The sequence below is a fragment of the Dryobates pubescens genome, chromosome Z (assembly GCF_014839835.1).
Source record: "Dryobates pubescens isolate bDryPub1 chromosome Z, bDryPub1.pri, whole genome shotgun sequence".
Classification (NCBI taxonomy): Eukaryota; Metazoa; Chordata; class Aves; order Piciformes; family Picidae; genus Dryobates; species Dryobates pubescens.
In genome coordinates, this window is record NC_071657.1 from 46,137,726 (window position 1) to 46,154,679 (window position 16,954).

The 16,954-nt window shown below is 42.0% G+C and overlaps 1 protein-coding gene across 1 annotated transcript in view; it reads right to left on the reverse strand.

The window, feature by feature from the left end:
* Positions 1-390: 390 nt before the first annotated feature.
* Positions 391-16,954, reverse strand: part of FOCAD (focadhesin) — a 96,888-nt gene continuing 80,324 nt past the window's right edge. Inside the window, exons 35-43 of the mRNA XM_009906619.2 lie at positions 16,824-16,952; positions 10,267-10,382; positions 8,885-9,145; positions 8,190-8,279; positions 6,538-6,715; positions 4,940-5,037; positions 3,905-4,156; positions 2,713-2,788; positions 391-1,226 (exon numbers count right to left, since the gene is read on the reverse strand). Of these exons, the coding sequence (XP_009904921.2) occupies positions 1,153-1,226; positions 2,713-2,788; positions 3,905-4,156; positions 4,940-5,037; positions 6,538-6,715; positions 8,190-8,279; positions 8,885-9,145; positions 10,267-10,382; positions 16,824-16,952 (1,274 nt within the window). The 3' untranslated portion in view covers positions 391-1,152. The remainder of the gene's footprint in view (positions 1,227-2,712; positions 2,789-3,904; positions 4,157-4,939; positions 5,038-6,537; positions 6,716-8,189; positions 8,280-8,884; positions 9,146-10,266; positions 10,383-16,823; positions 16,953-16,954) is intronic.

The following is a 16,954-nucleotide window of genomic DNA, read 5'->3' on the forward strand; positions in this document are numbered from 1 at the left end:
TTATTGCTCTCTACAACTACCTGAAGGGAGGTTGTAGCCAGGTGGGGGTTAGTCTCTTTTCCCAGGCAACCAGCACCAGAACAAGAGGACACAGTCTCAAGCTGCACCAGGGGAGGTTTAGGCTGGATGTTAGGTAGAAGTTCTTCACAGAAAGAGTGATTGGCCATTGGATTGTGCTGCCCAGGAAGGTGGTGGAGTCACCATCCCTGGAGGGGTTCAAAAAGGGACTGGACATGGCACTTGAAGCCATGGTTTAGTTAGTCATGAGGTGTTAGGTATTAGGTTGGACTTGATGATCTCTGAGGTCTTTTCCAACCTTATTGGTTCTATGATTGCAAAGTGAAGAACTCCTCTATTACTTCAGAAAGAAAAGCATTAAGGGAAGTTGCAGGGGCTAGTCTACTGAAGACAGTAAAGATGGAAAGAGTGGCTGTGTTGTCCCTTTTGCCTAGAAGCAAAGAAAAACTCTCCTTATGTGCAAAGGATGGTAAAGGAGACAAGAATAGTTTCAAGTGGAAAGAAAACAGCAGCCATTAGGATTGCTGGCTTAATTCAATTATCTTGATAAAGACACTGCAAAACTGCAAGCATACCACCCCTTTCAGAAACACTCCTCACATTATATACCTACAATGTGTTGTTACTACAGGGCAACCAAAACCAGTTATCTGTTAAAGAACAACAGTCCTTCAGAAGTCTGCTACACTATAATATACTTTAGTAATAGGTTACGTCGAAACAGATTTTACAAGGGTTTTTTTCAACGCATTCCTGCAAGGCTTCCATGAGTTAAAGGAATATCCTGCTCCAGCTTCTGAGGCTTACAACTGAGTTGTTTCAGTGACACCTGAAACAACTTAATGTGTATTTCCCACTCAGATTCAGCACAGCTCAAACCAGGCTAGATAATTTATTAGAGAACACCATCCCATCAGTGAAAAACAAAAGGGTGTATTTCACCTTATGGGTCATTAGAAGGAGGAAAAGGGATTTAAAAGGGGAAAAAAAAATCCAAAAATGGAATTTCCATTTCCAAAAATGGAAAATTTCTGATGGAAAACTTCTTTGAAATTGGTCTTCTTGATGCTTGAGTAGTACTATTATGCTTTCAAGGATGAAGATGTTCTTCACTGTGTAAGACATGGCATGCAGCTACCACCCATAAGCTCTAGTCCACACTGCTTTCCTCTTGAACTCTGCAAGAGATCTCAAGGCCAGAAGTGTAACTGTAAAGACAAGGACAAAGGACACTAATTTGTGTAGTCCAGACCAGAAAGAATGTAAAATGTTCTCCCTAGTAATTTTATTAACACAGGTATAGATACAGTTGTCCTTTTACTGACTCCTTTCCTGACTTTCTCACTTCCTAGCCTAAGCTTCTGATGCTACTTCTGCTGTTTACAAGATACACTAGTGCTTAAAGCTGTCTGAGATGTGTTGTCATCCTAGGCCTTTCATTTACTTTATAGTGTGTCTCCTACCGAAATTGTACCATCTCATCTGCCAATGAGACTATCACTTTGAAGTAGCACATAGATAAACCAACATTACAGAAAATCTGAATTCAATGAGCAGTGACGCAAGAGGAGAGCTAGGAGGCACTTGGAAGGACAGAACCACAAAGTAAAATGTCTTAAGTCCTCTGTGCCTGACTGGAAATGTAATTCACTTGAACTCAATTTGAAAGCATTTGCAATTAGCAAAATCCACAGTCACACTGTAGAAATCCAGAAGAAAGTTTCATATTCTAATACTTAAAAGTAAAATAAACCAATGGAAAGCTCCAGCAAAACAGTGACTCATCTCAATCAGGGCATACTGGGAATATACTGTGCATGTAAGAATACTCTGATATACAGAGCAGATTCTGCAAAAAACCCACAGCATTGTTTCTGGTGAAGAGAAGAGGACACAATGGGGGATTTAAAAAATTATTAGTGCTAACAATTGCAGCCCCTCAAAGCAAAGCTTATTAATCTAGTAATAAAAAAAGTAACTGGCTTCTAAGAAGCCCTGATTATGTCCAACGAATCAGGTGATTCAGAGGAGGCACCTCGTGTTTATATAAAGATGGACAAGCACAATCAATTAGCTTATTTCTGGCGTCCTTTTAAAATGACTTGCATGGGTTGTATTAACAACCTTGTATCTCTAGGTGAGCAACAGTGTATATGCTAATGCCACAGGCAATCACTTCAAAAATGTCATGTGCTTCCCCTCTTTCTTTTCACACATCTTTTCATCAACCCTTGCTCCTTTATCTTTTCTTGTCAGACTGCTCTACTACTCTGTCACTGCCTGTCTTCTATCCTGTCCCCACAGTTCAGTCTTCAGTTGCATCTAAATGAATTGTATCTTTTCCATTCTAGCACTGAAGGGTTTTCAAACATTGTCAAACTGCATTTTACTTTTAAGAGTAACTTCAAAAGCAACTGGCAGATCTGTCACTGAAATATGCTTGTAGGACCAGATGTGTTTTCAGGTCCTGTGGATGCTCACTGGTGCATTATAATCATCAATACATGGGACAGCAAATACAAAATGGTGCTACAGACAAGACTGTTAACTTAGCTGTGAAGGTTTCCTTAAAGACAAAATACAGTTCTGCTACATGTGCTAATAGTATATATTAACCTCACTCCCTTTAACAACTGGATTTTGATCTGCACTGATAGTTAGGGAAAAATAAGGATGCAATTGAAAATATCCTACCTTGCAGCAGCCTCCTGGAAGATTCTGATAACGCTTCCTTAGGACTTTCCAACATATTGATCAGCCAATCAATAAACTAAAGATTGAAATATAAAGGCAAATCTGATTTAAATGAGCCTCTATCAGAACACCACAAATTCTTTTCAGTTTGACAAGTAACATCTGATTGCTGCTAAATTCATGGATATCTAATCAGAGGCAGGGGCCACTCAAGCTGTGCTAAAACTATCAAAATGCCATACAGTACAACTCACTCTCAATGCAATATCTCCCACAGCTGGACCTGAAACTCACTTTGTTCCTTCTCATTAACTCAGCAATAGTTCTTCTGAAGAAGGCACAGTAACAAGTTTCTCTCTCTCTTGCTTGTTCATGCACTCACCCTATCAAAACAATCCTTTCTTACTGATCTCTTGGTCAAACATTTTACTGCAAATCCTTCAGACCTCTTACTACCTTTGTAGTAAGAGAGGCCTCTTTCGACCTTCGGCACTTTTCATGGTTTTCTGACAGGGCAGGCTGACTGGAATACAATGTGGTATTTCAAACTGATCAAGATGATTTTCAAAGCCTAGTCTCAAATTCCTTCTTTAGGCCTAGTTGGGCACATATTTACATATAAACAGCCCACTCCTGCTTTGCTCTCACATTCTGAATACAAACTTCAGTAGTGACTCTGAGTGGAGGATTGTATAGATACTGGTTTGCACAAACCAGCTGTTAATCTATAGCTTTATAACAGTATTTCCACATATCTCAACCACAAGCGTTCTAAAGCAGGCTTGCCAAGTTAGGTACAACTTTCCAAACTTATTTTCAACCTATGCTTAAAAATAAATGACACGTAACAAAAAACTGCAAAGATCTTTGAATGCCCTAAATCACCACTGTGGTGATGTCTAATGGCAGACTTACTACCAGTCAACTCTCCTCTCCCAGCTGGATCCTTTTAAGAGTTTGACCCCCAGTAGTGGAATGTTTTTGGATCTTTGCAACTCACACCTTTTACTTGAGAAACTACAGTCTTTTAAGATAAGCCATATCTGATTGCAAGGAAAGGAAAACAAGATCACAAGTCAGATGCAACAGATAGAGAGTAAATAACTGCTCCAACTAAGATACACTCTAAGACTACTAGAGAGAAGGTGCTTTCTGACTCTTGGAAAATTATTACCGTGATACGCAATTTTACCTTCTGTGTTTGTTCTTTCCAAGGTTCTTTAGCCAGCAAAAGGGAAGTGCTGCTTGGAAGGAGGGTGAGAGTCTCTTGCACAGCAAACTTGTCAGTGGGGTGCTTGCCAATGTGCTCCTCAGATAATTCCAGTAACATTGTTTGGTGCTTCCACAGTGACCAGTCAGCTCTGAGGCCAAGCAGTAATGGTCCACCATGGTCAGCCCAGGCCACCACAGAAGCTGCGAACAGCCACAGCAAAAAATCTATGCACTAAACAGGAAAAAAGGCAAATAAGCTCTTCAAAATTAGTAATGTAACAGGAGAAAAAAAAAAAATAAAACCCCACCAAACAAAAAATCCAGAGGGTGGTTTACTCTTCAAAACAATCACCTGAAAAGTCAGCTAAGATTCAGAATGCCAGAACTAAAAAGTTCTTAATATTGTCTTACATTTTTATGCAGCCTCAGCCTTTTTCTCTACACTGAATCAAACCATAACATCTGCAGAAAGGAAAGTAAAACTGCACTCTTCTAAAATAATCTTTTTAGATTAAGGTGATCCACATTTCATTTAAAATGGGGAACTAATATCTTTACCACAGGCTGACAGTTGAGGGAAACTAGAGATTGTCACCCTTGCAGTGCTGTAAATGGTTGGGAAATACTGCAGCAATGTTACAAGTGCTTTTCTGACCTAAGCAGTAGCTTATTTTGTGTCCTCAAATGCAGCTGAAGAGATGTAAAAATGAACAATGTAATTCCCTACAAGTATCCTATCCAAGGCCTCTTAGAAACAGCAGCTGCACAGCTTGGACCTGCCTAGACAGTTCTACTGGTGAAATAAATTTTTTCCTTTAATTGTTGTAAATAGTAAACCTGAAGCAATGATCCCTGTTAGTTGCTCTTCGTTTCTATCATAATTTAAATGCTATGGCTGCTGTAAAGTAGGAGTTTTAAATACATGTAAGTTCACAAAAATTGAGAATTTATCTGTGGAGGTGAGATGACAATCTTATTAAACATAGCTGCTGCAACATTTTTTCATAGCATGTACCTCTTTAAGACTGATGTTTTTTAAGGTCGTTGACTTGTGTGCCAAAGTTCTTATGTAGCCCATGAAGTCTAGCAGCCAGTTCATCCTTTTCAGCACTCCTAGAAGAACATCAACTCACATGAAAACACAACAGTACAAAATCTTTGCTTACAATGCAGGCAACACACTCACAAGCAATCACTAGATAAAAGAATGCTACATGATAATTCTTTCACATAATAGCAGCCTACAGATCTCACTAGCCCCATCTGCATACATGACTGCTACAAAACGCTAAAGCCTTCCTCAAGTTTTTGCCCCAGTATTTCATCTAACAGCATGGATTGGGCAAGAATGTGGAGGGTGCTGTGAAGGTGCTCCTACAGTGCAAAGAGGACCAGTAAAATAGTCAAGCATGCAAACCAAATCAGCCCTCAACCCAAGAACGGAATATATTTTATTAATTCAGATTCTGTTGTCCAAAATCCATTCTACCTCCTACAAAATAACAATCACCTTCACCTTCAAGACCACTTCACTTCATACACTACCATTTCCTTGTGCTTTTTACATGTGTCTTTTTTCATATTGCCTTCTCTTTTACCCATAGGAGCCCCACTTCAGTCACTCAAAACTCACTACTATTTAAGTTCTTCAACTACAGCTGGCAGCTAAGGCATCATCTAGCAATAGAACACTTTGAAGTCGCTCTGTCAACACAAGCAGCCAAAGATCCCTCTGTCATGAAAACGAGAAGGCCTCATTCTTGCCTCCCTCTGTTCTAGTTTCTTCCTCCTTTATCTTCCAATGTGATTCTGCTACTCCTCTTGCATCAGCTCCAGTGCTTTATCAGACACTTAGGACCGAGCCAGTCTGACTCATAAACCCACTTAACTACCTGCTATGGTTATGAAGAGGTGGAAGGACAAGTTGTTTCCTGTGTTAAGCTGGTGCAAATTGTTCAGAAAAGCAAGATACCTCATGGGAACATGCCTTACCTACTGTGTCACACACCAGTCAGTCAGATCACAAAATAACAGAATGGTAGGGGTTGGAAGGGACATCAAAAGGTCATCTAGTCCAACTCCCCAGGATCTCCTGTACCAGATCATAGAGGAATGCGTCCAGGTGGGTTTTGAGTATCTCTAGAGAGAGAGAGACTCTACAACCTCCCTGGGCATCACCAAGAAAAGCCTTGCTCCATCCTCTTGGCACTCACCCTTTATGTATTTATAAACATTCATGAGGTCATTCCTCACAGTAGATCTGAAGGTTAGCAGAGCTGCACTTAGACTGGTCTCTAATGTGGTATGTACATTTCTATCACTACTTTATAATGAAAGCCTAAAGAGATTAGGAAACATGGATCTGGTCTGCAAGCCACCTGGCTATGATGAACAACTTGTACCTGGTACACAGAAACAAAGAATTGGAGAAAAATGTAATAGCTACATTTGACACAAATATTTGAAGAGCAGAAAAATTCTGATGAGTAGTATCTGATAAAGAGAAATATGGAGCTACTTAGGTTAAACCATTTAAAAAATATTATTTTACAAGAATTGGTGTAGATCCATTGATATCTATTGATTTTGTTAATACTTCATATCTGACCTTACCTGTGTTTTCATGGCTCACAATACGAGCATGATATAAACCATTCAAGAGCATCCACAAAATATGTTCCTTCTGATGATATCCTACAACAGCATCAATCACGGCGCCAAATTTCATCAGAGGCAGTCTGCCTTGAGAAATTAAATACACTTCTGTGAAGATGGCCTTCTCTATATTGCTCTGCAAATGTGATTAGAAGATATGTTAAATCAAAATGTACCTTTCTTGGGAGAACAGCACACATAGCATTGCTCTTAAAATTAGAAGAGCAATTCTCTCATTAGTAGACTCACTTTTCTGCAAGACAAATGATGCAACAGAAGAACGTGCATGTTCACAGAATCAACCAGGTTGGAAGAGACCTCCAAGATCATCAAGTCCAACGATCACCTAACCCTGACTAATCAAACAGACTATGGTACTAAGTGCCTCATCCACTCTCCTCCTAAACACCTCCAGGGATGTTGACCCCACCACCTCCAGGGACACTGACCCCACCACCTCCTTCAGCAGCCCATTCCAATGGGCAATAACTCTTTCTGTGAAGAACAACTTCCTAAGATCAAGCCTAAACATCCCCCTACACAGCTTGAGACTGTGTCCTCTTATTCTGTTGCTGGTTGCCTGGGAAAAGAGACCAACCCCCACCTGGCTACAACCACCCTTCAGGTAGCTGTAGATGGCAAAAAGGTCTAAACAACCACAGCTCTCTCACTTCACACATTTCAGAACAGCTGACTGTTTTCATACTGCTTTGCATTTTACATTCCTCTTTACACTGAAGTACGTCAGCTTGACAGGTCTGGAGACTCAAGTCTTTTCGGAAGACAGATTCACTGCATTAACAAACAGGGCTTTCCGAAATGGCATTTTCCAGCGTGGAAATAAGAACTCACAAGTTCAGTTTCCTTACTCTATTTAAATGCTTGATTCTCTACTGAATCTGCCAGTAAACAGAACAAGGTGGTTTTATGTCATGGATGTCTGTTTATAACAACCTGATGTAAAACCACCAAGTACTTCCACACAGGTCTTTTTCTTAACATTTTAGTTTCTAAGATTTCCACTTCTAATTGATTCTAGTCAGCTAGAAGCTGAAAGCACTTCTATTTCATTGTCATCTTGTCCACCGGGAAACGTTCTGAGTGTGCAGGCAGACACAGTCCAAGCATTTTACTTTTTTTGCAGAAGCAAGAATCCAACAGTCCAAGCACAGCAAGTCACCAAGATGCATTTACAGTGCATGTCTAGCGGGCGATTTTGATAACTAAGGAGGAGTATGGTCTGCTATTGGCATCACTGGTCTGCAATTCAGAAGATCTAACACCATTTCTGTTTTGCTAACACTGCCCTGCTTGAACTTGATCAAGCTACTTAGACTCTCCACTTCAGTGTTCCCAGATGAATCAGTTGCCTTGAGAAAGTTTTGGATATGGACTCTAATCCCTGGTGATTCCCTCTGCTTTTTGCGGATCAGAGCAACAACACTTTTATTTTCATGGCAGATAAACCAATCGTTGCTCCCAATCAGCTGAAACACAAGCTAGTGACAAGAAAAATGTTAAGACATGCTTGTTACACATGGTTTGGTGATTAATAAAAAGCCCCATAAACAACACAACAAACAAATAAACGGAGTACACAGCATCATTACCTTAGAGATTTGGACAATACAATCAATCTCTGAATCTGCCATTTCTGAGATACATTTTGCTACATCAATATACATCTCCAGCTTGCCTCTCTAGAAACAGAAAAGTAAATGCATGTTTAGACGCACACTTTCTGGTTTACTCATCATTAAAAGTGGTGAGTTCAGGAACTTTGTTAATGGTCAGGCTCAACATTTAACCTAGTCTCTAGCCTCATTTTATTTATCCTACTTCACAAATTCTGTATTTGCTGGGGACTTCAATCTATTTAATTATTAAGGAATAATACTATCTGAAGACTTTTGAAGCGTGTTTTATTTGTAATTGAAAAATACCCTTCAGTGGAGGTATTTTTCTTTAAATTGCTGCAAGATGAATACTCTGTGCAGAAAAAAAAACCCAGCACCCCTCTGCTTCTGTCTCAGTAACATCTATTTCAGTACTAATACTGTATTTTCCCAATGCCAAATCATTTATGAGGGGAAAAGTGTATATTACATTGGTATCAGAATTTATTCATATTCTAAAAAATTTCTGAACATAAACTGAAATTATGCAAGCATCTTATCTATTATCCCTAAAACTTCTACATCTACTTCATGTTTCAAACCTGATGGGTCAGTGCAAAAAGATGGGACTTACCATCAGTAAAAATACCCATTTTACAATGCTCATTCACCTCATACTTACTCCTTACCTGAACCTCATTTGGTAGAAGCTCAAATATTTTCTCCACAGCCCGGCACAGAAAGCTCCAGCAGTGCTGGGCAGGGTTTGGAAGTTTCATTGCCTGCAAAAGGCCCTGTAAAACACACTGGCAGATTTCTGGATTTTTTGTGCGGTTTTTGACTTCAAATTGTTGTATCAGAAACACCTCTGTAAAACACTGTAGTTTGTCTTCTGCAACATGTTTCATCCACAGGGGCAGGGACACGAACAGGTATTTCTGGGCTTTCACCTGCAAAGTGAAAATTTTTGCTTAGTTTCAGATGCTAGCTCTTCAATGACCTTCAACTTTTGTTATAAAGAATGAAATCAAGTGGCTTAAACACAGCTTAAAAAACACTCAATGAGAAGGCATAAATACATCTCAGTTGTTCTTCCCTCTTTTGATGAATAGCTTGAATTTAAAAAATAGTTCAAATATGTAAACATTCTGTTTTCCTTAAATTTGATAAATGATCTTTCAATGGATCATGGGTCAGTTATGATTTCTCCACATAGTGCCCACTGTGATCCTACATAAAACATTCAGATTGATTAGACAGGCAAAGACAGAAGTATGGTATGCCTAGCACCATCAATATTGCTAGCTAATGAGGAAGGATAAATTCCTTGAAGGAATTCAAAGCTTACACACTCAAGTGGTTGAGCTCAAGTCTCCACTGCCACAAAGTGTTTGTCTATCCATGAACAGTATTTAATCAAAAACTACATGGCAAAACCCCTGTTGGAGAATTGGACAAGATCACAGAAAACCACAACGAATTTTCTGAGCGCTGTCTTGAACCTGCTCCTCAGCTTGCATGAACTGACAGAGTGGCATAGTTGAGTCACTGTGGGACTCTGCAGCATGTTATATCTCCATCAAAACAGCCCTGTAGTGGATGGTAAGCCCAAATTTGATTATATCACAGGTTACTCTATTTGCTGTCTACAGAATTAAGTCAAGGTTTAAGAAGTAATGCATCTTACTAGATCAAAAGATGTTGCTAGAAGAAGCAGGCGAGCTTCTGGACTTTTTTCTAAAACCACCATCTGATGTAATAAAAGATACTTACCCTCTCTACATGACATGCCTTCCTACATCTCTAAGTTATCAAAGCTGTATCATGAAACAAGATAGAGGAAGAAAAACCTTAATCAATCTAAGTAAAACCAGAGTAGCAGATCTTAAATTTGCCTTGAATTTCAAGGCTCCAGAATAGCTTGTCTCTCACAGTGAATATTTGCTAAACACCATTTCTGCAGAATTCTGAGCCTGGTAATCCTTTTCCTGTTAGACATCCTGGTCAGCAGCACCAAAGAATCTTACAGAAAAGAGATGCTGAAGTTCCACAAGTTTGCTGACATACGTACACTGAGACTGTAGACAAGAGGAGGTACCACCCACATTCCCAAAAGCATTGCTGCATTTTGAGATGACTGGACCTGTGTCACAGCAAGCTGAAGGCAGAGGTGCTTTACCTCATCACCTATAGTAGAAGAAAAACAGAATTTATGAAGAAATTATTCTTCCTTTCGATTTGTTCTCAACTCATCTAATAAAGGAGGTCTACTGTTCTACTAGAGCAACACATTCAAAATTGCTTTTCTAGAGATGCTGCCTAAAGCTTTTCACACATACATGTTAGCAAGAAGTCTCAGGATTTGTGGAGGTCCATTTCAGTTCACTCAAGAACAAATACATGAGAATGGCAAAGAAAAGTAAGAATTAAAAAACTTCTTGACACAAAGGGAACACAATGTATGGGAGAAACAAGCCAATACTCTCTTGTTAAATGCAGGACTAACCAGCATTTGTTCACTTGTTTCTACTCTCCCATGTATCTCATGTTGATAAAATATGTCACAGAACAGAATTAAGTCACCATTATTGCTGTGGGTGCTTGCTTGTAGCATTTTCCAGGTTAAAATGTGGAAGATCTCACTGTGCCTAGAGGCTATGATGGTTACAGAATCTTTACTGATTTCTGTTTAAAATCCTAAATGACTGATACAGTCTGTTTCTTAGCAACTAATCATAACTATGTTGAAGTCCTACTTTGAGCAATGGCATGGCTTTTGTACAGTTCAGGACTGCCACAGCAACCTAAGGGCAGTCTTAGCATTATTCTAGCATTTGACCCATTAGATGGAACATACATTACTGTTAGATGTTAGAACTTGGAAAGAGTGAAATTGTAACAGAATATTTTGGTAATCAAATACAAAATTATCTCTCGCCAGCTTGGACACGGATTATGATCCGTCTATGGCTGTTCATTTCAGAGCACCATCTATCTGAGTAATGAACAGCTACTACTTTAATCACATTACATGGTTTCTGCTCAGCAACAACTGCAATAAACCTTGTAAGACAGGAAAGGAATCTATTGTCTTCAATCACAGTAGAATTTGTGAAAAATTTAGGGTTCAGGAAAATAGTCATGAATTCTCAGACATGAGTAACAGTGACCTAGAGAATCAGAGAAGTAAGCATATAGTCTTATTTTCACAAAAATATTCATTATATAGCTGTTATGAAAAAGTGTATTAGTGCCGTATTTCTAGGTGGACTCTTAGGTCACAGTATGACTGCATTATACTTCCTAGCACAATGTGAACATTGTTCATTAGTACAAAGCAAGACCTATTTCTGCATGTATGTATAAAGACAGGTGTGCAACCTCACATCACTGCGGAGCAACAGTCAAGAAAAAATATGGATAAAAATGTCGACTATGATACTCTCTGAAGCCAGTAAAAACATAGCCACAAAACCAAGGTGCTGTTCTCTCTGGAATCTCCCTGTTTTATAAAAGGTCAGACTTCTAAGTGAAGATGAGGAATAAAAAAGTCCCACCTACATTTAACAGGTTTCAGCTATTTGTAACACAAATTTACATCAGAAAAGACTGCAGAGCTTGGTATAGGAAATTCCTTCATGTATTCTTGCAATGGACTTCAAAATCAGTTGCAGGAATATGAAGTAAGAGAGATGTTACAGCTCAAGTATAAGCAAAAATGTTGAATAGAATAGAATAGAATAGAATAGAATAGAATAGAATAGACCAGGTTGGAAGAGACCTTCAAGATCATTGTGTCCAACCCATCAATCAATCCAACACCACCTAAACAACTAACCCATGGCACCAAGCACCCCATCAAGTCTCCTGAAAACCTCCAATGACAGCGACTCCACCACCTCCCCAGGCAGCCCATTCCAATGGGCAATCACTATCTCTGTATGGAACCTCTTCCTCACATCCAACCTAAACCTCCCCTGGTGCAGCCTGAGACTGTGTCCTTGTGTTCTGGTACTGGCTGCCTGGGAGAAGAGACCAACATCCGCCTCACTACAACCCCCCTTCAGGTAGTTGTAGAGAGTGATAAGGTCTCCCCTCAGTCTCCTTCTCTTCAGGGTAAGCAAACCCAGCTCCCTCAGTCTCTCCTCATAGGCCTTGTGTTCCAAACCCCTCACCAACTTTGTTGCCCTTCTCTGGACTCGTTCCAGCAAGTCAACATCCTTCCTAAACTGAGGGGCCCAGAACTGGACACAGGACTCAAGCTGCGGCCTCACCAGTGCAGTGTACAGGGGCAGAATGTCCTCCCTGCTCCTGCTGGCCACACTGTTCCTGATGCAGGCCAGGATGGATGCCATTGGCCCTCTTGGCTGCCTGGGCACACTGCAGGCTCATGTTCAGCTTACCATCGATTCCCAGGTCCCTCTCCACCTGGCTGCTCTCCAGCCACTCTGACCCCAGCTTGTAGCTCTGCATGGGGTTGTTGTGGCCAATGTGCAGAACCCGGCACTTGGATGTGTTAAATCTCATGCCATTGGACTCTGCCCATCTGTCCAGCCTGTCAAGATCCCTCTGCAGAGCCTCACTACCCTCCAGCAGATCAACTCCTGCCCCCAGCTTGGTGTCATCAGCAAATTTACTGATGATGGACTCGATTCCCTCATCCAGATCATCAATAAAGATGTTAAAGAGCACATGGCCCAGCACTGATCCTTGGGGCATACCACTAGTGACTGGCTGCCAGCTGGATGTGGCACCATTCACCACCACTCTCTGGGCTCGGCACTCCAGCCAGTTCCTAACCCATCGCAGTGTGCTCCCATCCAAGCCATGGGCTGACATCTTGGCCAGGAGTTTTCTATGGGGTACGGTGTCAAAGGCCTTGCTGAGGTCCAGGTAGACCACATTGACAGGCCTCCCCACATCCACCAGGTGGGTCACCTGATCATAAAAGGAGATCAGGTTGGTCAGGCACTACCTGCCCTTCCTAAATGCATGCTGGCTGGGCCTGATCCCTTGGCCATCCTGGAAGTGCTGTGTGATTGCACTCAGGATGACCTGTTCCATAATCTTGCCTGGCACTGAGCTCAGGCTGACAGGACTGTAATTCCCTGGCTCATCCAACTGACCCTTCTTGTGGATGCAAACAACACTGGCCAGCTTCCAGTCATCTGGGACCTCTCCAGTGAACCAGGACTGGTGGAAAACGATGGATAGTGGCTTGGCCAGCTCATCTGCCATCTCTCTCAGCACCCTAGGATGGGTCCCATCTTGTCCCATGGACTTGTGGGGATCCAAGCGGCTGAGGAGAGTTCCAATCACCTGCTCATGGAACATAGGGAAGCTGTGCAGCTCCCTGGCTCCTTCTGCCAGCTCTGCAGGCCAGCTGTCTGGAAGACATTCTGTCCTGCTAGTAAAAATTGAGGCAAAGAAGGTGTTAAGTACGTCTGCCTTCTCCTCATCCTTTGATACAACATTTCCCTCCCTGTCTACTAAGGAGTGGAGGCTGTCCTTGCGCTTTCTCTTGCTATTAATATATTTATAGAAGGACTTTTTGTTGTCCTTCACAGCAGAGGCCAGTTTAAGCTCCAATTGTGCTTTTGCCTCCCTAATTTTCTTCCTACAAGACCTAGCAACATTCTTAAGCATTCCATGGGTTGCCTCACCTTTCTTCCAAAGATGGTACACCCTCCTTTTTACCCTTAGTTCTATTAAAAGTTCATTACCCATCCAGGCTGGCCGTCTGCCCCAACGGCTCCTCTTCTGGCACATTGGCACAGCCTGTTCCTGCGCCTTCAAGAGTTCTTCCTTGAAGCAGGTCCAGCCCTCCTGGACCCATTTATTTTTAAGACCTTCATTCCAAGGAACCCTCTGAATTGGTTCCTTGAGTAACCTGAGGTCCGCCCTCCGGAAGTCCAGACTGGAGGTCTTCTTGCTGCCCCTCTTAGATTGACCGAATACCGAGAATTCAATTACCTCGTGGTCCCTGGCCCCTAAACACCCTCCGACCACCACATCACCCACCAGCCCTTCCCTGTTGGTGAAGAGGAGGTCAAGCATAGCCTTACCCCTGGTAGGCTCTCGCAGCACTTGGGATAAGAAGCTGTCCTCCATACATTCTAAGAACCTCCTAGACTGCCTCCTCTCTGCTGTGTTGAGATCCCAGCAGATGTCAGGCAGGTTGAAGTCACCAATGAGAACAACATCCGGCTTAACATAGGCTTAAGCTGCCTATAGAATGCTTCATCAACATCTTCTTCCTGGTTGGGTGGTCTATAACAGACTCCAACCAGGATGTCTGCCCTGCTGGTCTTCCCTCTAATTCTCACCCACAAGTACTCAACCTGATCATCCCTAATCTCCATCTCAATGGCATCTAGTGCCTCCCTGAGGTACAGGGCCACCCCTCCACCCCTTTTTCCTTGCCTGTCTCTCCTGAAGAGCCTGTAGCCTTCAATTGCAGTGCTCCAGTCATGTGAGTCATCCCACCATGTCTCTGTGATGGCAACTACATCATAACTTTCCTCCTGCAACAAGGCTTCCAGCTCCTCTTGTTTGTTACCCACGCTTCATGCATTAGTGTACATGCACTGTAGCTGGGTTGCTGGTTTCACCTCTGACTCTAGCTTGTCTCCCCCAGACTCTTGCCTGAGGGGACTAGTTTCAGCGCCTTCCCCCTTCAAAACTAGTCTAAAGCCCTGTCAATGAGCCCTGCCAATTCCCTTCCCAGAATCTTTTTACCTTTGGGGGACAGGCCATTCTCATATACTGTGACCCTTCCCCTTCTCTGGGACAGATGTACTCCATCTGTTGCCAGCTGACCTGGTGCAGTAGAAAGTTTACCAAGATCGAAAAACCCAAAATTCTTTTGACTGCACCAGCCTCTAAGCCTCTTGTTAACTACAGCTGCTGACCTGTTCCTTACGGTATTCCCTCCTGCAACTAAGGGTATAGATGAGAAAATTATTTGTGCACCTGACCCCTCAACAAGATCCCCCAGGGCCTTAAAGTCATTCTTGAGAGCCCTGGGAGTTCTGGTTGCAACATCATCATTCTCTAAATGCATAACTAGTAAGGGGTAGTAGTCAGAGGGCTGCACCAAACTGGCATCCTTCTGGTAACATCATTAACTTGGGCTCCTGGCAGACAACAGAGTTCCCTATGAGATGGGTCTGGCCGACATATGGGGCCCTCTGTTCCCCTCAGAAGGGAATCACCAATAACAATTACCCTCCTCTTTTTTTTGAGGGAGCAGGTCCTGATGCCAGGGGAAGGCTGCTTAACCTTAGGCTGCTTTGCCCTTAGGCTGTTTGGCCTCAGGGAGAACACCAGATAGTGTGTCCTCTGGCATCAGGATCACCTCACCCTCGATCTCCAGTGCTCCATACCTGTTTTCCAAGAGTAGTGGGGAAGGTGAAGGGAGGCAAGGAGGTTTTACGTTGTGTCTTTATAGAGGCACCTGCGTCCATTCCCCTCTGCTTTTTGGACCACCAGCCTCTGCTGGGGGAGCCTGCAGAGCCTGCTTACTCTCGTTCATCTCTTTCCTCCTCTGGTTCATCTCTAAGACTAGCAACCTCATCCTTCAATCTGGCTACCAGGTTAAGCAGATAGTCAATCTGCTCACACCTTATGCAGGAGTTGTCCCCACTACCCTGCATCTCAAGTGCCAGGCTTCAGCACTCTCTGCAGCCAGATGCCTGGACACCTACCTCTTGCTTATTATATCTAGCAAGTTAGCTGTTCTTCACAGTATAGTCCGATGATTCTAGTGCATACACAAGCACTCTGTATAACTAAGAAATAGAAGAAAGAACAACCTTCCATAATCTGTGCCCTACAGCACATCAGTTTAACCACAACAGCACTTGCCCAGCTCGGATCTGCAATGTCTGTAATAGCAGTTACATGCATCACAACAAACAAAGCTTGGTGGAATCAAACAAGGGAATATGGAACTTTGCACAGTAGATTGTGGAGTTCTTTTTTAAGAAAATGAGTTTGAAACTTAGACACATCAACCAAAACAAGCACTGACAGATAACCTGAGCAGGAAAATATTGCACAAGCTGTCCAACACAGTATTTCAGGATCAAAACTACCCTCCAGCATGAAGACAAAAAATACACTTACAAGCACTGACAAAAATCAGGATCACCACAGAGAACAGGATATGCTTTTCTTTGTCACACAGGAAAAAGAGTATTTCACACTTGAGAATAGTTACATGAACTACAGAGCAGTTTAAACTTGTGATTAGCTGCCTGCAGCCACTTACATGGGCATTGAACCAGCGCTTAGTGGGTACTGTAAATAAGATACAATTAGTTGAAGTTTCATGATAGGCTCTTCTTCCTATTAATAGTTCAAATGAAAAATTCAGTCCAGTTTCACAAGTGCTTTAGGAACTTGCAACACTGCTCCAAATATCTCACCTCTAACCTTGTCTCCTCCCGAATTAGAACCAACTGTGTCCACACAGTGATTGCAAATATACGTGCAAACATGAAAGAGTTGGTATTGAAAGCATAGCAGACACTTCCATTTTCTGCAATACTTTAAATCCTGAAGTTTGTGGAAGTTGTGTTAGTAAAAATTCTTGTACAAGTACAAAAGACTTAACAGAAAACTTACCAAAGTTTAGCCTCATCAAAGGAGAAAGAATGGACGCCCAGTTTACAGGTGGATACTGATGGCTTTCTCCAACTAATGCAATGGGTGCCAGTGCTACTTTCACCAGCTCAGCTGAGACAGATTCAGGGCCT